The following is a 26068-nucleotide window of genomic DNA, read 5'->3' as shown; positions in this document are numbered from 1 at the left end:
TCAAGCTCCAAAAAATCTCAAACTTCTCAGGCAACGTAATAGTCACGGCCTGAAAACATCTATATGATAAAATTCAGTTATACATATAGCGCCACCTAGTGGTTACAATAAATGTCATACTTTACGTTTTTAGCTACTGTGCTGAGCTTGTCGAAGGGATCCATTTGTAAATTGGTCAGAAAAGCCTTAAGATGTTGATCATGCCCCACACCGAATATTGTAACTTTTCGCCAAAGGGCGTGGCCGCTACGGTGACGCAAAGTCTGAAGATTTTTCGTGAAAATAAAAGCTGCATTAACTTGACCGAGATGATCCTATCTTCTCAAAATTTCACACATTTGATGAGAGTCCAGCCCTAAAGACATCTACTGACTTATATTTCATCTAACTGATAGCGCCACCTAGTGGCAATTTTTTTTCTTACGAATTTTCTTCTACGTTTTTCTCCAAACACGTTAACTGGACCTACCTCATATTTGCTCAGATGAGGGTTTCGGCCTTCATGATGTCACAACACGAAGTTTGTGAGTTTTCGCGAATTGCTGTGGGTGTGGCTAAGCGCTGTTCTCCACGAAAACAACGCCAGTTTTGAGGGTCTAAACATGCACAGAAACTCATGAAACTTGGCACACACATCTGGCCTGGTAAAATGAGCAATATTTTATCGTTGATTGTGCTATTTTTACAAAAATGACTCAATAGCGCCCCCTAGAAGTTTTTAACGAAGCAGCCCCGGTTGTACGTTTAAGCAAGAATGACGAATATTTTTAGGTGTATGAGGGAGCCCAAGACCTACAAAAAAGTCTCTTGGACCCATATGCTAAAATGAACAGGAAGTGAGCTACGAATATTTTAATGTCCCATTTTTGACGATTTTTGCACATTCACAGGGGGCAGACTTTTGCCCACTTCTCCTACACGTTTCATCCGACTGAGTTAAGACTTGGCCTGGACCCTGTCAAGACCTGAGCCAACGACAGGGGGAAAAATTTTGACTTTTCGAAATACTATATGATGAGGGCGGGGCATCAAAATTTGTGTTTCACAATGAAAAAGGATATGCTTGATAACTCCCCAGTACATGCTCCAAAAAATCCCAAACTTGACAGGTATGTTTATCGTCAAGGCCTGAAGTTATCTCTATGACAACATTCAGTTATAAATACAGCGCCACCTAGCCCTTGAGGCTTATATAAAAAAAACAAAAAAAATACACCACATACGGTATTTTGTACAAAAAATGTACACTTATTCTAAGTGTGATAACTAAGTCATTTATCAATATTCTTTTAGTTTCCACCACTCAAATTGTTCACTAGCTTCACACCGATCCAAACGTATGTACGTTTCCATTTTGTTTTATTCATTTTTGATTGCCCCTTTGGACAATAAAAGTAACATTGTGCAATGAGTACAACGAGCGATGATGTGTATATACACTTTTACAAAAAAATACCAATCAGGGCAACTCATTGCCTAAAAATAAAAAAGGACGCTGATTTTTGCAGGTCTTAACAATCACCAAAACCCGTTGAGCTTGATACACACACTGGCAAAAAAATATTCTACATGTAAACGTTTATTATGCCATTTTCAAAGAAATTTTGCTTCCAATATGCCATTACCCCAATGTGCCAGTACCCCAACGTGCAAGTACCCCAACGTGCAAGGACCCCAACGTGGCCCGGGCTGCGAGGGCCCTTTATAGCTGCTCGCAGCTCTAGTTATTATTATTCTTCTTCTTCTTCTTTATTCTCCGCAAACGATCGCGATTTTGGGTACCTAAACATTCACGAAAACTCACCGAACTTTGCACACTCCTCAGGCCCGGCGAAAAATTTGATATTATTAAGTCGTCATAACAATGCGACTCGATAGCGCCCCCTAGCGTAGAAAAATAAAAACCAAGCCCGGCACGTTTGAGCTAGAGCAACAAAAATTGGCAGGCACGTGTAGCACCCCGAGACGCACAAAAAAGTCTATTGGGACCATGTAGCTAAAATGTACAGGAAGTGAGCTATGAATTTTTTTATGTCCAATTTTGGCCTATTTTGGCACATTCACTGTGGTCATGCTTTTTCCCCCTTTGCAAACATTTTTCATCCAATTGACTTCAAACTTGGCATTTATCATCTCAAGACCTGAGAGAACAACTGGGCAAAACATCTTGCCTTTTTGAAATACTATATGACGGGGGCGGGGCATCAAATATTGCCTTTAAAATTTCATTTGTCCAGAAAGAGCAAATGCTTAATAACTCCCATGTTCAAGCTCCAAAAAATCTCAAACTTCTCAGGCAACGTAATAGTCACGGCCTGAAAACATCTATATGATAAAATTCAGTTATACATATAGCGCCACCTAGTGGTTACAATAAATGTCATACTTTACGTTTTTAGCTACTGTGCTGAGCTTGTTGAAGGGATCCATTTGAAAATTGGTCAGAAAAGCCTTAAGATGTTGATCATGCCCCACACCGAATATTGTAACTTTTCGCCAAAGGGCGTGGCCGCTACGGTGACGCAAAATCTGAAGATTTTTTGTGAAAATAAAAGCTGCATTAACTTGACCGAGATGATCCTATCTTCTCAAAATTTCACACATTTGATGAGAGTCCAGCCCTAAAGACATCTACTGACTTATATTTCATCTAACTGATAGCGCCACCTAGTGGCAATTTTTTTTCTTACGAATTTTCTTCTACGTTTTTCTCCAAACACGTTAACTGGACCTACCTCATATTTGCTCAGATGAGGGTTTCGGCCTTCATGATGTCACAACACGAAGTTTGTGAGTTTTCGCGAATTGCTGTGGGTGTGGCTAAGCGCTGTTCGCCAAGAAAATAACGCCAGTTTTGAGGGTCTAAACATGCACAGAAACTCATGAAACTTGGCACACACATCTGGCCTGGTAAAATGAGCAATATTTTATTGTTGATTGTGCTATTTTTACAAAAATGACTCAATAGCGCCCCCTAGAAGTTTTTAACGAAGCAGCCCCGGTTGTACGTTTAAGCAAGAACGACGAATATTTTTAGGTGTATGAGGGAGCCCAAGACCTACAAAAAAGTCTCTTGTACCCATATGCTAAAATGAACAGGAAGTGAGCTACGAATTTTTGAATGTCCCATTTTTGACGATTTTTGCACATTCACAGGGGGCAGACTTTTGCCCACTTCTCCTACACGTTTCATCCGACTGAGTTAAGACTTGGCCTGGACCATGTCAAATCCTGAGCCAACGACAGGGGGAAAAATTTTGACTTTTCGAAATACTATATGATGAGGGCGGGGCATCAAAATTTGTGTTAAGCAATGTAAAAGGATATGCTTGATAACTCCCCGGGACATGCTCCAAAAAATCCCAAACTTGACATGTATGTTTATCGTCAAGGCCTGAAGCTATCTCTATGACAACATTCAGTTATATATGCAGCGCTACCTAGCTCTTGAGGCATGAAAAAAAAATACCCCACATACGGTATTTTGTACAAAAAATGTAAACTCATTCTAAGTGTGATAACGAAGTCATTTATGAATATTATTTTAGTTTCCACCACTCAAAATGTTCACTGGCATCAGACTTATCCACACATATATATATTTTTATTTATTTTTGATAGCCTCTATGGACATTAAAAGCAATATCGTGAATGAAGGATATGCTTAATAACTCCACGGTACATGCTCCAAAAAAAATCCCACACTTGACATGTATGCTTATAATCAAGGCCTGAAGGTATCTCTATGACAACATTCAGTTATAAATACAGCGCCACCTAGCCCTTGAGGCTTATATATAAAAAAAAAATAAATACCCCACATACGGTATTTTGTACAAAAAATGTACACTCATTCTAAGTGTGATAACTAAGTCATTTATGAATATTCTTTTAGTTTCCACCACTCAAATTGTTCACTGGCTTCACACCGATCCAAACGTATGTACGTTTCCATTTTGTTTTATTCATTTTTGATTGCCCCTTTGGACAATAAAAGTAACATTGTGCAATGAGTACAACGAGCGATGATGTGTATATACACTTTTACAAAAAATACCAATCAGGGCAACTCATTGCCTAAAAATAAAAAAGGACGCTGATTTTTGCAGGTCTTAACAATGACTAAAACCCGTTGAGCTTGACACACACACTGGCAAAAAAATATTCTACATGTAAACGTTTATTATGCCATTTTCAAAGAAATTTTGCTTCCAATATGCCAGTACCCCAACGTGCCAGTACCCCAACGTGCAAGTACCCCAACGTGGCCCGGGCTGCGAGGGCCCTTTATAGCTGCTCGCAGCTCTAGTTATTATTCTTCTTCTTCTTCTTCTTCTTCTTCTTCTTTATTCTCCGCAAACGATCGCGATTTTGGGGACCTAAACATTCACGAAAACTCACCGAACTTTGCACACTCCTCAGGCCCGGCGAAAAATTTGATATTATTAAGTTGTCATAACAATGCGACTCGATAGCGCCCCCTAGCGTAGAAAAATAAAAACCAAGCCCGGCACGTTTGAGCTAGAGCAACAAAAATTGGCAGGCACGTGTAGCACCCCGAGACGCACAAAAAAGTCTATTGGGACCATGTAGCTAAAATGTACAGGAAGTGAGCTATGAATTTTTTTATGTCCAATTTTGGCCTATTTTGGCACATTCACTGTGGTCATGCTTTTTCCCCCTTTGCAAACATTTTTCATCCAATTGACTTCAAACTTGGCATTTATCATCTCAAGACCTGAGAGAAAAACTGGGCAAAACATCTTGCCTTTTTGAAATACTATATGACGGGGGCGGGGCATCAAATATTGCCTTTAAAATTTCATTTGTCCAGAAAGAGCAAATGCTTAATAACTCCCATGTTCAAGCTCCAAAAAATCTCAAACTTCTCAGGCAATGTAATAGTCACGGCCTGAAAACATCTATATGATAAAATTCAGTTATACATATAGCGCCACCTAGTGGTTACAATAAATGTCATACTTTACGTTTTTAGCTACTGTGCTGAGCTTGTTGAAGGGATCCATTTGAAAATTGGTCAGAAAAGGCTTAAGATGTTGATCATGCCCCACACCGAATATTGTAACTTTTCGCCAAAGGGCGTGGCCGCTACGGTGACGCAAAGTCTGAAGATTTTTCGTGAAAATAAAAGCTGCATTAACTTGACCGAGATGATCCTATCTTCTCAAAATTTCACACATTTGATGAGAGTCCAGCCCTAAAGACATCTACTGACTTATATTTCATCTAACTGATAGCGCCACCTAGTGGCAATTTTTTTTATTACGAATTTTCTTCTACGTTTTTCTCCAAACACGTTAACTGGACCTACCTCATATTTGCTCAGATGAGGGTTTCGGCCTTCATGATGTCACAACACGAAGTTTGTGAGTTTTCGCGAATTGCTGTGGGTGTGGCTAAGCGCTGTTCGCCAAGAAAACAACGCCAGTTTTGAGGGTCTAAACATGCACAGAAACTCATGAAACTTGGCACACACATCTGGCCTGGTAAAATGAGCAATATTTTATTGTTGATTGTGCTATTTTTACAAAAATGACTCAATAGCGCCCCCTAGAAGTATTTAACGAAGCAGCCCCGGTTGTACGTTTAAGCAAGAACGACGAATATTTTTAGGTGTATGAGGGAGCCCAAGACCTACAAAAAAGTCTCTTGGACCCATATTCTAAAATGAACAGGAAGTGAGCTACGAATTTTTGAATGTCCCATTTTTGACAATTTTTGCACATTCACAGGGCGCAGACTTTTGCCCACTTCTCCTACACGTTTCATCTGACTGAGTTAAGACTTGACCTGGACCATGTCAAGACCTGAGCCAACGACAGGGGGAAAAATCTTGACCTTTCGAAATACTATATGATGAAGGCGGGGCATCAAAATTTGTGTTTCGCACTGAAAAAGGATATGCTTAATAACTCCCCGGTACATGCTCCAAAAAATCCCAAACTTGACATGTATGTTTATCGTCAAGGCCTGAAGCTATCTCTATGACAACATTCAGTTATATATGCAGCGCCACCTAGCCCTTGAGGCATAAAAAAAAATACCCCACATACGGTATTTTGTACAAAAAATGTAAACTCATTCTAAGTGTGATAACTAAGTCATTTATGAATATTCTTTTAGTTTCCACCACTCAAAATGTTCACTGGCATCAGACTTATCCAAACGTATATATATTTTTATTTATTTTTGATAGCCTCTGTGGACATTAAAAGCAATATCGTGAATGAAGGATATGCTTAATAACTCCACGGTACATGCTCCAAAAAAAATCCCACACTTGACATGTATGCTTATAATCAAGGCCTGAAGGTATCTCGATGACAACATTCAGTTAGAAATACAGCGCCACCTAGCCCTTGAGGCTTATATAAAAAAAAAAACCCACATACGGTATTTTGTACAAAAAAATGTAAACTCATTCTAAGTGTGATGACTAAGTCATTTCTGAATATTCTTTTAGTTTCCACCACTCAAATTGTTCACTGGCTTCACACCGATCCAAACGTATGTACGTTTCCATTTTGTTTTATTAATTTTTGATTGCCCCTTTGGACAATAAAAGTAACATTGTGCAATGAGTACAACGAGCGATGATGTATATATACACTTTTACAAAAAATACCAATCAGGGCAACTCATTGCCTAAAAATAAAAAAGGACGCTGATTTTTGCAGGTCTTAACAATCACCAAAACCCGTTGAGCTTGACACACACTGGCAAAAAAAATATTCTACATGTAAACGTTTATTATGCCATTTTCAAAGAAATTTTGCTTCCAATATGCCAGTACCCCAACGTGCCAGTACCCTAACGTGCAAGTACCCCAACGTGCAAGGACTCCAACGTGGCCCGGGCTGCGAGGGCCCTTTATAGCTGCTCGCAGCTCTAGTTATTATTATTCTTCTTCTTCTTTATTCTCCGCAAACGATCGCGATTTTGGGTACCTAAACATTCACGAAAACTCACCGAACTTTGCACACTCCTCAGGCCCGGCGAAAAATTTGATATTATTAAGTCGTCATAAAAACGCGACTCTATAGCGCCCCCTAGCGTAGAAAAATAAAAACCAAGCCCGGCACGTTTGAGCTAGAGCAACGAAAATTGGCAGGCACGTGTAGCACCCCGAGATGCACAAAAAAGTCTATTGGGACCATGTAGCTAAAATGTACAGGAAGTGAGCTATGAATTTTTTAATGTCCAATTTTGGCCTATTTTGGCACATTCACTGTGGTCATGCTTTTTCCCCCTTTGCAAACATTTTTCATCCAATTGACTTCAAACTTGGCATTTATCATCTCAAGACCTGAGAGAACAACTGGGCAAAACATCTTGCCTTTTTGAAATACTATATGACGGGGGCGGGGCATCAAATATTGCCTTTAAAATTTCATTTGTCCAGAAAGAGCAAATGCTTAATAACTCCCATGTTCAAGCTCCAAAAAATCTCAAACTTCTCAGGCAACGTAATAGTCACGGCCTGAAAACATCTATATGATAAAATTCAGTTATACATATAGCGCCACCTAGTGGTTACAATAAATGTCATACTTTACGTTTTTAGCTACTGTGCTGAGCTTGTTTAAGGGATCCATTTGAAAATTGGTCAGAAAAGCCTTAAGATGTTGATCATGCCCCACACCGAATATTGTAACTTTTCGCCAAAGGGCGTGGCCGCTACGGTGACGCAAAATCTGAAGATTTTTCGTGAAAATAAAAGCTGCATTAACTTGACCGAGATGATCCTATCTTCTCAAAATTTCACACATTTGATGAGAGTCCAGCCCTAAAGACATCTACTGACTTATATTTCATCTAACTGATAGCGCCACCTAGTGGCAATTTTTTTTCTTACGAATTTTCTTCTACGTTTTTCTCCAAACACGTTAACTGGACCTACCTCATATTTGCTCAGATGAGGGTTTCGGCCTTCATGATGTCACAACACGAAGTTTGTGAGTTTTCGCGAATCGCTGTGGGCGTGGCTAAGCACTGTTCGCCAAGAAAACAACGCCAGTTTTGAGGGTCTAAACATGCGCAGAAACTCATGAAACTTGGCACACACATCTGGCCTGGTAAAATGAACAATATTTTATTGTTGATTGTGCTATTTTTACAAAAATGACTCAATAGCGCCCCCTAGGAATTTTTAATGAAGCAGCCCCGGTTGTACGTTTAAGCAAGAACGACGAATATTTTCAGGTGTATGAGGGAGCCCAAGACCTACAAAAAAGTCTCTTTCAGCCATATGCTAAAATTAACAGGAAGTGAGCTACGAATTTTTGAATGTCCCATTTTTGACGATTTTTGCACATTCACAGGGGGCAGACTTTTGCCCACCTCTCCTACACGTTTCATCCGACTGAGTTAAGACTTGGCCTGGACCATGTCAAGACCTGAGCCAACGACAGGGGGGAAAATTTTGACTTTTCGAAATACTATATGATGAGGGCGGGGCATCAAAATTTGTGTTTCGCAATGAAAAAGGATATGCTTGATAACTCCCCGGTACATGCTCCAAAAAATCCCAAACTTGACATGTATGTTTATCGTCAAGGCCTGAAGTTATCTCTATGACAACATTCAGTTATATATGCAGCGCCACCTAGCCCTTGAGGCATGAAAAAAAAATACCCCACATACGGTATTTTGTACAAAAAATGTAAACTCATTCTAAGTGTGATAACGAAGTCATTTATGAATATTCTTTTAGTTTCCACCACTCAAAATGTTCACTGGCATCAGACTTATCCAAACATATATATATTTTTATTTATTTTTGATAGCCTCTATGGACATTAAAAGCAATATCGTGAATGAAGGATATGCTTAATAACTCCACGGTACATGCTCCAAAAAAAATCCCACACTTGACATGTATGCTTATAATCAAGGCCTGAAGGTATCTCTATGACAACATTCAGTTATAAATACAGCGCCACCTAGCCGTTGAGGCTTATATAAAAAAAATTAAAAAAAATACCCCACATACGGTATTTTGTACAAAAAATGTACACTCATTCTAAGTGTGATAACTAAGTCATTTATGAATATTCTTTTAGTTTCCACCACTCAAATTGTTCACTGGCTTCACACCGATCCAAACGTATGTACGTTTCCATTTTGTTTTATTCATTTTTGATTGCCCCTTTGGACAATAAAAGTAACATTGTGCAATGAGTACAACGAGCGATGATATGTATATACACTTTTACAAAAAATACCAATCAGGGCAACTCATTGCCTAAAAATAAAAAAGGACGCTGATTTTTGCAGGTCTTAACAACCACCAAAACCCGTTGAGCTTGACACACACTGGCAAAAAAAAATATTCTACATGTAAACGTTTATTATGCCATTTTCAAAGAAATTTTGCTTCCAATATGCCAGTACCCCAACGTGCAAGGACCCCAACGTGGCCCGGGCTGCGAGGGCCCTTTATAGCTGCTCGCAGCTCTAGTTATTATTCTTCTTCTTCTTCTTCTTCTTCTTCTTTATTCTCCGCAAACAATCGCGATTTTGGGTACCTAAATATTCACGAAAACTCACCGAACTTTGCACACTCCTCAGGTCCGGCGAAAAATTTGATATTATGAAGTCGTTATAACAACGCCACTCTATAGCGCCCCCTAGCATAGAAAAATAAAAACCAAGCCCGGCACGTTTGAGCTAGAGCAACGATTATTGGTAGACACGTGTAGCACCCCGAGACGCACAAAAAAGTCTATTGGTACCATGTAGCTAAAATGTACAGGAAGTGAGCTATGAATTTTTTAATGTCCAATTTTGGCCTATTTTGGCACATTCACTGTGGTCATGCTTTTTCCCCCCATGCAAACATTTTTCATCCCATTGACTTCAAACTTGGCATTTATCATCTCAAGACCTAAGAGAACAGCTGGGCAAAAAGTCTTGCCTTTTCGAAATACTATATGACGGGGGCGGGGCATCAAATATTGCCTTTAAAATTTCATTTGTCCAGAAAGAGCAAATGCTTAATAACTCCCATGTTCAAGCTCCAAAAAATCTCAAACTTCTCAGGCAACGTAATAGTCACGGCCTGAAAACATCTATATGACAAAATTCAGTTCTACATATAGCGCCACCTAGTGGTTACAATAAATGTCATACTTTACGTTTTTAGCTACTGTGCTGAGCTCGTTGAAGGGATCCAGTTGAAAATTGGTCAGAAAAGCCTTAAGATGTTGATGATGCCCCACACCGAATATTGTAACTTTTCGCCAAAGGGCGTGGCCGCTACGGTGACGCAAAGTCTGAAGATTTTTCGTGACAATAAAAGCTGCATGAACTTGACCGAGATGATCCTATCTTCTCAAAATTTCACACATTTGATGAGAGTCCAGCCCTAAAGACATCTACGAACTTATATTTCATCTAACTGATAGCGCCACCTAGTGGCAATTTTTTTTCCTTACGAATTTTCTTGTACATTTTTCCCCAAACACGTTAACTGGACCAACCTCATATTTGCTCAGATGGGGGTTTCGGCCTTCATGATGTCACAACACGAAGTTTGTGAGTTTTCGCGAATCGCTGTGGGCGTGGCTAAGCACTGTTCGCCAAGAAAACAACGCTAGTTTTGATGGTCTAAACATGCGCAGAAACTCATGAAACTTGGCACACACATCTGGCCTGGCAAAATGAGCAATATTTTATCATGTATTGTCCTATTTTTACAAAAATGACTCAATAGCGCCCCCTAGAAATTTTTAACGAAGCAGCCCCGATTGTACGTTTAAGCAAGATCTACGAAAATTTTTAGGTGTATGAGGGAGTCCAAGACCTACAAAAAAGTCTCTTGGACCCATGTGCTAAAATGAACAGGAAGTGAGCTATGAATTTTTGAATGTCCCATTTTTGACGATTTTTGCACATTTTCAGGGGGCATACTTTTGCCCACTTCTCCTACACATTTCATCCGACTGACTTTAGACTTGACCTGGACCATGTCAAGACCTGAGCCAACTACAGGCAGAAAAATCTTGACTTTTGGAAATACTATATGATGAGGGCGGGGCATCAAATTTTGTGTTTCGCACTGAAAAAGGATATGCTTAATAACTCCCCGGTACATGCTCCAAAAAATCCCAAACTTGACATGTATGTTTATAGTCAAAGCCTGAAGGTATCTCTATGACAAAATTCAGTTATATATGCAGCGCCACCTAGCCCTTCAGGCGTGAAAAAAAAATACCCCACATACGGTATTTTGTACAAAAAATGTCAACTCATTCTAAGTGTGATAACTCCCATGTTCAAGCTCCAAAAAATCTCAAACTTCTCAGGCAACGTAATAGTCACGGCCTGAAAGCATCTATATGATAAAATTCAGTTATACATATAGCGCCACCTAGTGGTAACAATAAATGTCATACTTTACGTTTTTAGCTACTGTGCCGAGCTCGTTGAAGGGATCCAGTTGAAAATTGGTCAGAAAAGCCTTAAGATGTTGATCATGCCCCACACCGAATATTGTAACTTTTCGCCAAAGGGCGTGGCCGCTACGGTGACGCAAAGTCCGAAAATTTTTCGTGACAATAAAAGCTGCATGAACTTGACCGAGATGATCCTATCTTCTCAAAATTTCACACATTTGATGAGAGTCCAGCCCTTAAGACATCTACGAACTTATATTTCATCTTACTGATAGCGCCACCTAGTGGCAATTTCTTTTCTTACGAATTTTCTTGTACATTTTTCTCCAAACACGTTAACTGGACCAACCTCATATTTGCTCAGATGAGGGTTTCGGCCTTCATGATGTCACAACACGAAGTTTGTGAGTTTTCGCGAATCGCTGTGGGCGTGGCTAAGCACTGTTCGCCAAGAAAACAACGCCAGTTTTGAGGGTCTAAACATGCGCAGAAACTCATGAAACTTGGCACACACATCTGGCCTGGTAAAATGAACAATATTTTATTGTTGATTGTACTATTTTTACAAAAATGACTCAATAGCGCCCCCTAGAAATTTTTAACGAAGCAGCCCCGATTCTACGTTTAAGCAAGATCTACGAAAATTTTTACGTGTATGAGGGAGCCAAAGACCTACAAAAAAGTCTCTTGGACCCATATGCTAAAATGAACAGGAAGTGAGGTACGAATTTTTGAATGTCCCATTTTTGACGATTTTTGCACATTTTCAGGGGGCATACTTTTGCCCACTTCTCCTACATGTTTTATCCGACTGACTTATGACTTGACCTGGACCATGCCAAGACCTGAGCCAACAACAGACGGAAAAATCTTGACTTTTGGAAATACTATATGATGAGCGCGGGGCATCAAAATTTGTGTTTCGCACTGAAAAAGGATATGCTTAATAACTCCCCGATACATGCTCCAAAAAATCCCAAACTTGACGTGTATGTTTATCGTCAAGGCCTGAAGGTATCTCTATGACAACATTCAGTTATATATGCAGCGCCACCTCGCCCTTGAGGCAAAACAAAAAAATACCCCACATACGGTATTTTGTACAAAAAATGTAAACTCATTCTAAGTGTGATAACTAAGTCATTTATGAATATTCTTTTACTTTCCACCACTCAAAATGTTCACTGGCATTAGACTTATCCAAACATGTACTTTTTTATTTATTTTTGATAGCCTCTAATGGACATTAAAAGCAATATCGTGAATGAAGGATATGCTTAATAACTCCACGGTACATGCTCCAAAAAAATCCCACACTTGACATGTATGTTTAGAGTCAAGGCTTGAAGGTATCCCTATGACAACATTCCATTATATATACAGCGCCACCTAGCCCTAGAGGCATAAAAAAAAATACACCAACTTAACGGTATTTTTACAAAAAAAAAATAAAATCCACATGTCAAGGTTTATCATGCCATTTTCAAAGAAATTCTGCTTCCAATGTGCCGTACCTAAACTTGCCAGTACCCCAACGTGCCAGTACCCCAACGTGCAAGTACCCCAACGTGCAAGTACCCCAACGTGGCCCGGGCTGCGAGGGCCCTTTATAGCTGCTCGCAGCTCTAGTTAGGGCCCGAGCAGCGACCGCTGCGAGGTCCCTATTGTTTTTGTAAAAATTATTATTATTATTATTATTATTATTATTATTATTATTATTATTATTATTATTATTATTCTTTATTCTCCGCAAACAATCGCGATTTTGGGTACCTAAATATTCACGAAAACTCACCAAACTTTGCACACTCCTCAGGTCCGGCGAAAAATTTGATATTATGAAGTCGTTATAACAACGCGACTCTATAGCGCCCCCTAGCGTAGAAAAATAAAAACCAAGCCCGACACGTTTGAGCTAGAGCAACGAAAATTGGCAGGCACGTGTAGCACCCCGAGACGCACAAAAAAGTCTATTGGGACCATGTAGCTAAAATGTACAGGAAGTGAGCTATGAATTTTTTAATGTCCAATTTTGGCCTATTTTGGCACATTCACTGTGGTCATGCTTTTTCCCCCTTTGCAAACATTTTTCATCCAATTGACTTCAAACTTGGCATTTATCATCTCAAGACCTAAGAGAACAGCTGGGCAAAACATCTTGCCTTTTCGAAATACTATACGACGGGGGCGGAGCATCAAATATTGCCTTTAAAATTTCATTTGTCCAGAAAGAGCAAATGCTTAATAACTCCCATGTTCAAGCTCCAAAAAATCTCAAACTTCTCAGGCAACGTAATAGTCACAGCCTGAAAACATCTATATGACAAAATTCAGTTATACATATAGCGCCACCTAGTGGTTACAATAAATGTCATACTTTACATTTTTAGCTACTGTGCTGAGCTTGTTGAAGGGATCCATTTGAAAATTGGTCAGAAAAGCCTTAAGATGTTGATCATGCCCCACACCGAATATTGTAACTTTTCGTCAAAGGGCGTGGCCGCTACGGTGACGCAAAATCTGAAGATTTTTCGTGAAAATAAAAGCTGCATTAACTTGACCGAGATGATCCTATCTTCTCAAAATTTCACACATTTGATGAGAGTCCAGCTCTAAAGACATCTACTAACTTACATTTCATCTAACTGATAGCGCCACCTAGTGGCAATTTTTTTTCTTACGAATTTTCTTCTACGTTTTTCTCCAAACACGTTAACTGGACCTACCTCATATTTGCTCAGATGAGGGTTTCGGCCTTCATGATGTCACAACACGAAGTTTGTGAGTTTTCGCGAATTGCTGTGGGCGTGGCTAAGCGCTGTTCGCCAAGAAAACAACGCCAGTTTTGAGGGTCTAAACATGCACAGAAACTCCTGAAACTTGGCACACACATCTGGCCTGGTAAAATGAGCAATATTTTATTGTTGATTGTGCTATTTTTACAAAAATGACTCAATAGCGCCCCCTTGAAATTTTTAACGAAGCAGCCCCGGTTGTACGTTTAAGCAAGAACGCCGAATATTTTTAAGTGTATGAGGGAGCCCAAGACCTACAAAAAAGTCTCTTGTACCCATATGCTAAAATGAACAGGAAGTGAGCTACGAATCTTTGAATGTCCCATTTTTGACGATTTTTGCACATTCATAGGGGGCAGACTTTTGCCCACTTCTCCTACACGTTTCATCTGACTGAGTTAAGACTTGACCTGGACCATGTCAAGACCTGAGCCAACGACAGGGGGAAAAATCTTGACCTTTCGAAATACTATATGATGAAGGCGGGGCATCAAAATTTGTGTTTCGCACTGAAAAAGGATATGCTTAATAACTCCCCGGTACATGCTCCAAAAAATCCCAAACTTGACATGTATGTTTATCGTCAAGGCCTGAAGCTATCTCTATGACAACATTCAGTTATATATGCAGCGCCACCTAGCCCTTGAGGCATGAAAAAAAAATACCCCACATACGGTATTTTGTACAAAAAATGTACAATCATTCTAAGTGTGATAACTAAGTCATTTATGAATATTTTTTTAGTTTCCACCACTCAAAATGTTCACTGGCATCAGACTTATCCAAACATATATATATTTTTATTTATTTTTGATAGCCTCTATGGACATTAAAAGCAATATCGTGAATGAAGGATATGCTTAATAACTCCACGGTACATGCTCCAAAAAAAATCCCACACTTGACATGTATGCTTATAATCAAGGCCTGAAGGTATCTCTATGACAACATTCAGTTATAAATGCAGCGCCACCTAGCCCTTGAGGCATGAAAAAAAAAAACCCCACATACGGTATTTTGTACAAAAAATGTACAATCATTCTAAGTGTGATAACTAAGTCATTTATGAATATTTTTTTAGTTTCCACCACTCAAAATGTTCACTGGCATCAGACTTATCCAAACATATATATATTTTTATTTATTTTTGATAGCCTCTATGGACATTAAAAGCAATATCGTGAATGAAGGATATGCTTAATAACTCCACGGTACATGCTCCAAAAAAAAATCCCACACTTGACATGTATGCTTATAATCAAGGCCTGAAGGTATCTCTATGACAACATTCAGTTATAAATACAGCGCCACCTAGCCCTTGAGGCTTATATAAAAAAAAAAAACCACATACGGTATTTTGTACAAAAAAATGTAAACTCATTCTAAGTGTGATGACTAAGTCATTTCTGAATATTCTTTTAGTTTCCACCACTCAAATTGTTCACTGGCTTCACACCGATCCAAACGTATGTACGTTTCCATTTTGTTTTATTCATTTTTGATTGCCCCTTTGGACAATAAAAGTAACATTGTGCAATGAGTACAACGAGCGATGATGTATATATACACTTTTACAAAAAATACCAATCAGGGCAACTCATTGCCTAAAAATAAAAAAGGACGCTGATTTTTGCAGGTCTTAACAATCACCAAAACCCGTTGAGCTTGACACACACTGGCAAAAAAAATATTCTACATGTAAACGTTTATTATGCCATTTTCAAAGAAATTTTGCTTCCAATATGCCAGTACCCCAACGTGCCAGTACCCTAACGTGCAAGTACCCCAACGTGCAAGGACTCCAACTTGGCCCGGGCTGCGAGGGCCCTTTATAGCTGCTCGCAGCTCTAGTTATTATTATTATTCTTTATTCTCCGCAAACGATCGCGATTTTGGGTACCTAAACATTCACGAAAACTCACCGAACTTTGCACACTCCTCAGGCCCGGCGAAAAATTTGATATTATTAAGTCGTCATAACAATGCGACTCGATAGCGCCCCCTAGCGTAGAAAAATAAAAACCAAGCCCGGCACGTTTGAGCTAGAGCAACAAAAATTGGCAGGCACGTGTAGCACCCCGAGACGCACAAAAAAAGTCTATTGGGACCATGTAGCTAAAATGTACAGGAAGTGAGCTATGAATTTTTTTATGTCCAATTTTGGCCTATTTTGGCACATTCACTGTGGTCATGCTTTTTCCCCCTTTGCAAACATTTTTCATCCAATTGACTTCAAACTTGGCATTTATCATCTCAAGACCTGAGAGAACAACTGGGCAAAACATCTTGCCTTTTTGAAATACTATATGACGGGGGCGGGGCATCAAATATTGCCTTTAAAATTTCATTTGTCCAGAAAGAGCAAATGCTTAATAACTCCCATGTTCAAGCTCCAAAAAATCTCAAACTTCTCAGGCAACGTAATAGTCACGGCCTGAAAACATCTATATGACAAAATTCAGTTATACATATAGCGCCACCTAGTGGTTACAATAAATGTCATACTTTACGTTTTTAGCTACTGTGCTGAGCTCGTTGAAGGGATCCAGTTGAAAATTGGTCAGAAAAGCCTTAAGATGTTGATGATGCCCCACACCGAATATTGTAACTTTTCGCCAAAGGGCGTGGCCGCTACGGTGACGCAAAGTCTGAAGATTTTTCGTGACAATAAAAGCTGCATTAACTTGACCGAGATGATCCTATCTTCTCAAAATTTCACACATTTGATGAGAGTCCAGCTCTAAAGACATCTACTAACTTACATTTCATCTAACTGATAGCGCCACCTAGTGGCAATTTTTTTCCTTACGAGTTTTCTTCTACGTTTTTCTCCAAACACGTTAACTGGACCTACCTCATATTTGCTCAGATGAGGGTTTCGGCCTTCATGATGTCACAACACGAAGTTTGTGAGTTTTCGCGAATTGCTGTGGGTGTGGCTAAGCGCTGTTCGCCAAGAAGACAACGCCAGTTTTGAGGGTCTAAACATGCACAGAAACTCATGAAACTTGGCACACACATCTGGCCTGGTAAAAAGAGCAATATTTTATTGTTGATTGTGCTATTTTTACAAAAATGACTCAATAGCGCCCCCTAGAAGTTTTTAACAAAGCAGCCCCGGTTGTACGTTTAAGCAAGAACGACGAATATTTTTAGGTGTATGAGGGAGCCCAAGACCTACAAAAAAGTCTCTTGGACCCATATGCTAAAATGAACAGGAAGTGAGCTACGAATTTTTGAATGTCCCATTTTTGACAATTTTTGCACATTCACAGGGGGCAGACTTTTGCCCACTTCTCCTACACGTTTCATCTGACTGAGTTAAGACTTGACCTGGACCATGTCAAGACCTGAGCCAACGACAGGGGGAAAAATCTTGACCTTTCGAAATACTATATGATGAAGGCGGGGCATCAAAATTTGTGTTTCGCACTGAAAAAGGATATGCTTAATAACTCCCCGGTACATGCTCCAAAAAATCCCAAACTTGACATGTATGCTTATCGTCAAGGCCTGAAGCTATCTCTATGACAACATTCAGTTATATATGCAGCGCCACCTAGCCCTTGAGGCACAAAAAAAAAATACCCCACATACGGTATTTTGTACAAAAAATGTAAACTCATTCTAAGTGTGATAACTAAGTCATTTATGAATATTCTTTTAGTTTCCACCACTCAAAATGTTCACTGGCATCAGACTTATCCAAACATATATATATTTTTATTTATTTTTGATAGCCTCTGTGGACATTAAAAGCAATATCGTGAATGAAGGATATGCTTAATAACTCCACGGTACATGCTCCAAAAAAAATCCCACACTTGACATGTATGCTTATAATCAAGGCCTGAAGGTATCTCGATGACAACATTCAGTTATAAATACAGCGCCACCTAGCCCTTGAGGCTTATATAAAAAAATAAAAAAAATACCCCACATACGGTATTTTGTACAAAAAATGTACACTCATTCTAAGTGTGATAACTGAGTCATTTATGAATATTCTTTTAGTTTCCACCACTCAAATTGTTCACTGGCTTCACACCGATCCAAACGTATGTACGTTTCCATTTTGTTTTATTCATTTTTGATTGCCCCTTTGGACAATAAAAGTAACATTGTGCAATGAGTACAACGAGCGATGATGTATATATACACTTTTACAAAAAATACCAATCAGGGCAACTCATTGCCTAAAAATAGAAAAGGCCGCAGATTTTTGCAGGTCTTAACAATCACCAAAACCCGTTGAGCTTGACACACACTGGCAAAAAAAATATTCTACATGTAAACGTTTATTATGCCATTTCCAAAGAAATTTTGCTTCCAATATGCCAGTACCCCAACGTGCCAGTACCCCAACGTGCCAGTACCCTAACGTGCAAGTACCCCAACGTGCAAGGACTCCAACGTGGCCCGGGCTGCGGGGGCCCTTTATAGCTGCTCGCAGCTCTAGTTAGGGCCCGAGCAGCGACCGCTGCGAGGTCCCTATTGTTTTTGTAAAAATTATTATTAGGGCCCGAGCAGCGACCGCTGCGAGGTCCCTATTGTTTTTGTAAAAATTATTATTATTATTATTATTCTCCGCAAACAATCGCGATTTTGGGTACCTAAATATTCACGAAAACTCACCGAACTTTGCACACTCCTCAGGTCCGGCGAAAAATTTGATATTATGAAGTCGTTATAACAACGCGACTCTATAGCGCCCCCTAGCATAGAAAAATAAAAACCAAGCCCGGCGAAAATTGGCAGGCACGTGTAGCACCCCGAGATGCACAAAAAAGTCTATTGGGACCATGTAGCTAAAATGTACAGGAAGTGAGCTATGAATTTTTTAATGTCCAATTTTGGCCGATTTTGGCACATTCACTATGGTCATGCTTTTTCCCCCTTTGCAAACATTTTTCATCTGATTGACTTCAAACTTGGCATGTATCATCTCAAGACCTGAGACAACAAGGGGGCCAAAATATCTTGACTTTTCGGAATACTATATGACGGGGGCGGGGCATCAAAAATTTCCTTTCAAATTTCATTTGTCCAGAAAGACAAAATGCTTAATAACTCCCATGTACAAGCTCCAAAAAATCTCAAACTTCTCAGGCAACGTAATAGTCACGGCCTGAAAACATCTATATGACAAAATTCAGTTCTACATATAGCGCCACCTAGTGGTTACAATAAATGTCATACTTTACGTTTTTAGCTACTGTGCTGAGCTTGTTGAAGGGATCCATTTGAAAATTGGTCAGAAAAGCCTTAAGATGTTGATGATGCCCCACACCGAATATTGTAACTTTTCGCCAAAGGGCGTGGCCGCTACGGTGACGCAAAGTCTGAAGATTTTTCGTTGCAATAAAAGCTGCATTAACTTGACCGAGATGATCCTATCTTCTCAAAATTTCACACATTTGATGAGAGTCCAGCCCTTAACACATCTAAAAACGTATATTTCATCTAACTGATAGCGCCACCTAGTGGCAATTTTTTTTCTTACGAATTTTCTTCTACGTTTTTCTCCAAACACGTTAACTGAACCTACCTCATATTTTCTCAGAAGAGGGTTTCGGCCTTCATGATGTCACAACACGAAGTTTATGAGTTTTCACGAAACACTGTGGGCGTGGCTAAGCACTGTTCGCCAAGAAGACAACGCCAATTTTGAGGGCCTAAACCGGCACAGAAACACATGAAACTTGGCACACACATCTGGCCTGGTAAAATGGGTAATATTTTATCATGTATTGTGCTATTTTTACAAAAATTACTCAATAGCGACCCCTAGGAATTTTTAACGAAGCAGCGCCGCTTGTACGTTTAAGCAAGATCTTGTTTACACATGACTTTTTCACATGGATTCTTACAAAAACAGGAAAAGCTAGGTGCAACCTCCAGGCTGTGCTCGAAAACCTAATTTCCACTGAATTCGTGTCCAACATTTATGAAGTGTGTCAGTTTCAAGGCGCACTGGTGGACAATTTTATGCCTAGGACATTCATTTGACAGTTTCACAGCAGTCCTGGTTCAGTAGCCTCGTTTCCTGGGTCTTGCTGATGGCTGCAGTGATGGACAATTTTATATACAAGACAGCCAGAGGGGAGCCGTGATAGTATAGTGGTTAGTACTCTGCATTGTGGTCGCAGCAACCCTGGTTCAAATCTGGGTCATGGCAGATGACTCAGCACTCCTCTTAAAGTTTGTACTGCTGATGGACATAAAAGCCTTCCAGCTCCGTGGGCCAATGACAATCCTCCACTGAGGCTTACAGAAGTTGACCTTATTTTGAGGGGCTAGTGGCGCAATGGATAATGTGTCTGACTACATATCAGAAGATTCTAGGTTTGACTTCTGGCTAGCTCATCTTGACTTTTCATGATATCCCCGATCCAAAACTCTGTTAAATATGTTCACCTGAAATTTTTGGGGAGTGGAAATTCATGCAATCTTGTCAACAACGAAAATGTATCTCCCAGTGTTTTCTCACCTCAACATTTAAATCGCGTCTTAAGACACATTTTTATACTCTATACTCGTGGACCACAGTATTCTGTTGGCTCGTTTACAGCACCAGGTGCACATTGGTGGTAGTGCTCTTGAGTGGTTTCGATCCTACTTGACCGACATAACATTCTGTGTTCGCCTTGGGTGCTCTGAGTCCCGCACTGCCCCACTGTCATATGGTGTTCCGCAAGGATCTGTATTATGGCCCATTCTATTCTCATTATATCTACTGCCCTTGGGCTCCATCCTTAGAAAATATGGAATTTCTTTTCATTGCTACGCGGATGACAGTCAGATCTATGTCCCGCTTCGTAAAAAGGACGCTTTCTCATTGAGGCCTCTTTTGTCCTGTCTGGAAGAAATCAAAGCCTGGATGGCTTTAAATTTCTTGAACTTCAATGAGAAGAAAACAGAAATTATGGTCTTTGGTCCCAGCGGCTCTTCTCATCCTGCCGACTTGGGTCCTCTGGCACAATATCTGAAGTCAACAGCCTCAAACCTGGGTGTCAGGATGGACAGTGACTTTAAACTGGACCGACAAATTGCCGCTGTTGTCAAATCCAGCTTTTTTCATCTTAGACAGCTGGCTAAGGTAAAAAAAATCTCCTATGTCAGCAGCACTTAGAAATGGTAATCTATGCCTTTGTTACATCTCGGCTGGATTATTGTAATGCACTTTATTTTGGGATCAGCCAGTCCTCCCTGCAGCGTCTCCAGCTTGTCCAAAATGCTGCTGCTCGTCTCCTTACTGGTGCCCGGAAGAGGGAACACATAACCCCTATTCTGGCCTCTCTTCACTGGCTGCCCGTGAAATTTAGAATCCATTTTAAGATTCTTCTATTTGTTTTCAAATCTCTCAATGGTCTGGCCCCACCTTATCTCGCCGAGCTCTTGCACCCCTACACACCTGCCCGGTGCCTCAGGTCAGCAGACCAGACACAATTGGAGATACCGAGGGCTAAGCGGAGGCTTAGAGGAGATCGAGCCTTTGCTGTTCCCGGTCCCACCCTTTGGAACGACCTACCATTAAATATTAGGCAGTCCCCCTAGTTATCCTCTTTTAAAAGACGTCTTTTAAAACACATCTGTATTCTTTGGCTTTTGGCACACCACAAGACTTGTTCTTGGTGTTTTGTGGTGTGTTTGAGTTTGATGTTTAGTCGACTTATTTATGAATTTATTTATCTCTTTATTCACTACTTCTTATTTATTCAGTGATGTAAAATGTATTTACTTGTTAAAAAAAAAACCTGTATTCGCACTTCAAAATGTTTGTTTTGTTCTTGTTTACTGCAAAGCTGATGTTTATGTACAGCACTTTGTATACAGCAATGCATGTTCTTAAAGTGCTTTAGAAATAAGGTTGAGTTGAGTTGAGGGAAGCCTGTTCATTTGATTTACTTTCATAACCTAAATCTAACGCTTATGCCAGCTACAACCATAGGAGTGGAAGCAAGGTGTCATATTTAGCTATTTGTAACAATGTATCTACTTGTTCAGACTCCCCAAGCCCAGTTATGACAAAAGCGTCACTGTATCAGCACAGGGGCTGGTCTCATAGGCCGGATCTGGCCACTAATGGCGCTTTTCCACCGGTCCGCTTCCACTCCAAATCGGCATTTTTTGTCCCTGGATGTTAGCGTCTCCATTGGGACTCTTTCAGGGCCGTTCCTTTGTAACCGCTTTTTAAAACCCTTTCGGCAGTGGTTCTGCAGCACCGGTCGTCTGGGGCCTAGCGGGGCCATGTCGTCACATGTCATCTGATTGGCCGACAGCAACGCCGTGGCACACGCCCTTTTCCTTGTTTTTATGCGAGAGAGGCCGACCGCCCACCGACGTTCGCCAAAGTCATAAAAATACAGTATATAGAATAAATATAATAATGCTTTACAACAACGCTGAACTATGTTGACAATTTAAAAGGTACTTGTGGATGAATCGTGAGTGCACAACGCTCTCTGGTCATGTGTTCCCATTCACTTCAATGAGAGCTCCAGCAGCAGAGCTCTCTATTCAGAAATAGCTTCGCGAGCCTGTCATGAATCACAATATTTTATCCATGGTGGTCCATATTAAATTGTAAATATGGTTCAATGTTGGCGCGACTTGCCACTCGTGAAATGTTATGGCAGATCCGCACGCACTGTGGGAGTGCAAACTTGGCTTGGACAGTTCAAAATATCCCGCCCCCTTTCTACCACGCGCCTGCTGTAATGGAAAAGCAATGGAGGCCGTGTAGTGTGGTTGTGTGCAGTGTGGTGAGGTGTGGTAGCGTGCCGTGCGGGGCTAATGGAAAAGCGGCATAATTGACCTTACTGTATACCACGCCCGCATGACCTAGTAAACCAATCAAGACGCAAGACGTCATGTCTGCCTTTTGCTGCGGACAAACAAAAGCAATCTATCTCCCGGTGGTGCATTGCATGGTAATCCAAAGCCAAGAAGAAAATCAATATAAATGGTTAAACACTGTAGTCACGGCTTGTATAAGAGTGATAGCCGTGATCCCGATCGACTAACCGGCATCCTGCGGTAGTCACGGCACTGTCCAGTTTATTCCCTTCCCTAAACCCTCAAACAACTACGAAAAATGTATGCGCTGTATCAAACAATGTGGGAGACCACACACACGACCAGTCGAATCCCTCCAAAATGACCAGAAATTACATTTGCACTAAGATAATGTTCTCCATTGTTGTTTTTAGCCAAAGGCTAACTATAGCTCTTGGTAGCTAACAGTCTACACTTTTGTTGACTTACGATAAATGCCAACAAAACATTGAAACCTGTCCTGTCTTCAAAACTGTATTTTCCTGACTTCTGTAGCAGAAGACAGCGATGCGTATTTCCTTTTGCTTTGGGGCAAAATTGCATGGTGAGGGAGTGAAGATACACATCACTAAAAAATTTAAAGCCCCCTTTGCTTGCTTCGAAGAGAAATATCACATCCTGAAAATACCTGGCCGAGAAATCACAAGGAGAATCTGACAACTTTTCCATTACTGTGAGTGTACTTCAGCTCATCTCGCCCGGTAAATGTCGGAGGGCACTGCTCGTCGCATTTAGTGGACGGGGAGAGGCGTGCCACGGTAAGGTCAATTGGGGTTGGCTGGTGTACACTATGCATTTCACTTGATGAAAACCATTACTGTGGACCGAGGATAGTCATCATAAAGAAATGTAATTGTCTTGGAACAACAATGATGCTAATGAATTGTGTTTTACATTCCAGCATTTCAACACAACATATTGTGAGTTACCTGGTTGTCGAATGTCAGCTGTAGGGTCTTTGGCAGATGGAAAGGTGATGAACATCATAGGAATATTCCCCAATACCTGCTCTCTAGTCAGCGAAGAGTATTGTTCCATTCTTCACACATAGTTCAAGGACAATCACATACATATGTATTAATGATATCCAAAATGATACAAATTACAACTGAAATATGTCAAGTTTACCCATACTGCATTGTTAAAACTAGAAATGCATGGTTGTGGAAATTACTGTATTTATCCCTTTAAATGATGCTTTCACCTTACATAAGCAGCACATTCCGTCCACAACATTATGATCAATTGCAGAATCTAAAGCAAGATATGTATGTAAAAGAAAAACTAATCTAAAGCCTTGTTCACACGGCAGGAGAATTAGCCCGATTTTAGCCCCGAATTTCCCCTCCCGACAATCGTAAGGACGCGCCGAGACGCAAGCGATAATCTTCACAGACAATCCTGTCGTGTGTGTTGTCACCACACACGGCGCCTCCCAATATCGGCGCTCGGAAGGACCCCCGACTTGAAATCGGGCATATCTAACATGTTGGATTTTTTGGCCCGACTTCGCTCCGCGCAGCTGATTGCAGCCAATCAGAAAGAAAGCCAGCGAGGAAGCCGGTGGGGAATCCAAAATCAAAAGAGTCATGAAGCAGCAGAAAGTCTGTGCTCGCGCTATTACACTCTTTTTATTTTATTTCTAATTATTTGTATTTTTTTTTATACACGCACACACATTCTCCACAAATAAACGTGGTTTCCGGGTGGGACGCCAACCCGCGCCGCCAGCACTGAGCCGGGGGCAAGCGATGTCTCACCAGTGCCCATTTACACTCCTTTAAAAAAACACCTTTTCTTTTTATGCCGCTTTTTCAGCTGAAAACCAGAATCGACTCATGTTGACGACTCGGAAGCCATGTTTAATCTCGAGAGGTTTTGCGAGACTTCCCGTCACATTCTTGAATGAACTCGGCTCGTGTGTGGTGTGTTGATTGTGCAGTGTGGCCGCACACCACGCACGGTACGTTCAAAACTGGAACTCCCGTGATTTTTTCTCTTCACGTGTGGTGTCTGTCAAAGATTGGAAATCGGCCGACAGTTTTAAAATCTTGCCGTGTGAACCAGGCAACACAAGACAAGACAACACATAAAGGCAGTATATAATCACTGATTGCGTTCTGGTGTGACTTGAGTACAGGCAGCGTGGGTTCAGTTTCCTCTCAGTGGCAGTGTGAATATAAGTATGATTGGTTGACTGTCTTTACAATATGTATATGTACCCTGCGTAGCGATAATTGGGTCGCCGTTTTGACGAATTAATAATTTGGACAGTACCGAGGGGAGTTGTAATTCCCTTAACAACCTCTAGGGGCACCACATTGATTTGCTTAGTTTTAGGAGCAAAATAAACGAGAACATTCCTATTATCAAGTATTCATAATCTGAAGTCGCTACTATGTTTAATTGCAGAGCTTTTCCTTTCGTAAAAGAATTAATAATCCACTCAAAAACACAATGATTCAAAAGATGGAATTTCTAGACAACAAATTTATTTGGTAATCACACACACACACAGTATTACTCAGCCGAACCTATTAGACGGAAATAAAATGCGAATAAAACTGAAAAGAAAACATACAACCTAATGAACTAAGCTAAGGATAAATGAAAAGATGAATGGGGGAAAGATTGAAGCGTTTGACTTGCCAAACCTTTTATATTTGTCAAAAGTCGTACCAGTGGTTGGTCGGATTGCCAATACAACGTAACTTACTTTCTGGTTCGGGCACACGAAGGGAGTGAACTCGATTGTGTTCTCACTGGAAGAAAAACTGTAATCCAGTTAGGGGCAGGTGAGCGCGTGGCTGGAACAGTCATGGCAGGTCCTCAGCTGGAACGATGCATGGCCGGTGAGCGCACGGCTGGAGCAGTCTCAGCAGGTCCACAGATGGAACGATGAGCGCACAGCTGGAGAGCGGCGTGCGGAGGGAGATCATCGGGTGGTGAGCTGGTTCTCTGCCCAAGTTGGTAAGGCACATCGTGGGGGGAGCTGGGTGGTCCGACCAGGGTCTGTTA

The 26068-nt window shown here is 40.6% G+C and overlaps 1 protein-coding gene across 1 annotated transcript in view; it reads right to left on the bottom strand.

Annotated features, from left to right (window-relative positions):
* Positions 1-26068, bottom strand: part of LOC144006004 (all-trans-retinol 13,14-reductase-like) — a 209166-nt gene that overhangs the window by 84864 nt on the left and 98234 nt on the right. The window contains exon 9 of the mRNA XM_077504613.1: positions 23980-24089. Coding sequence (XP_077360739.1) covers positions 23980-24089 — 110 coding nt within the window. The remainder of the gene's footprint in view (positions 1-23979; positions 24090-26068) is intronic.

Source organism: Festucalex cinctus, chromosome 1, assembly GCF_051991245.1.
Source record: "Festucalex cinctus isolate MCC-2025b chromosome 1, RoL_Fcin_1.0, whole genome shotgun sequence".
Lineage (NCBI taxonomy): Eukaryota > Metazoa > Chordata > Actinopteri > Syngnathiformes > Syngnathidae > Festucalex > Festucalex cinctus.
Note: the sequence above shows the minus strand (reverse complement) of the source record. Positions and strands in the feature narration are given on the sequence as shown.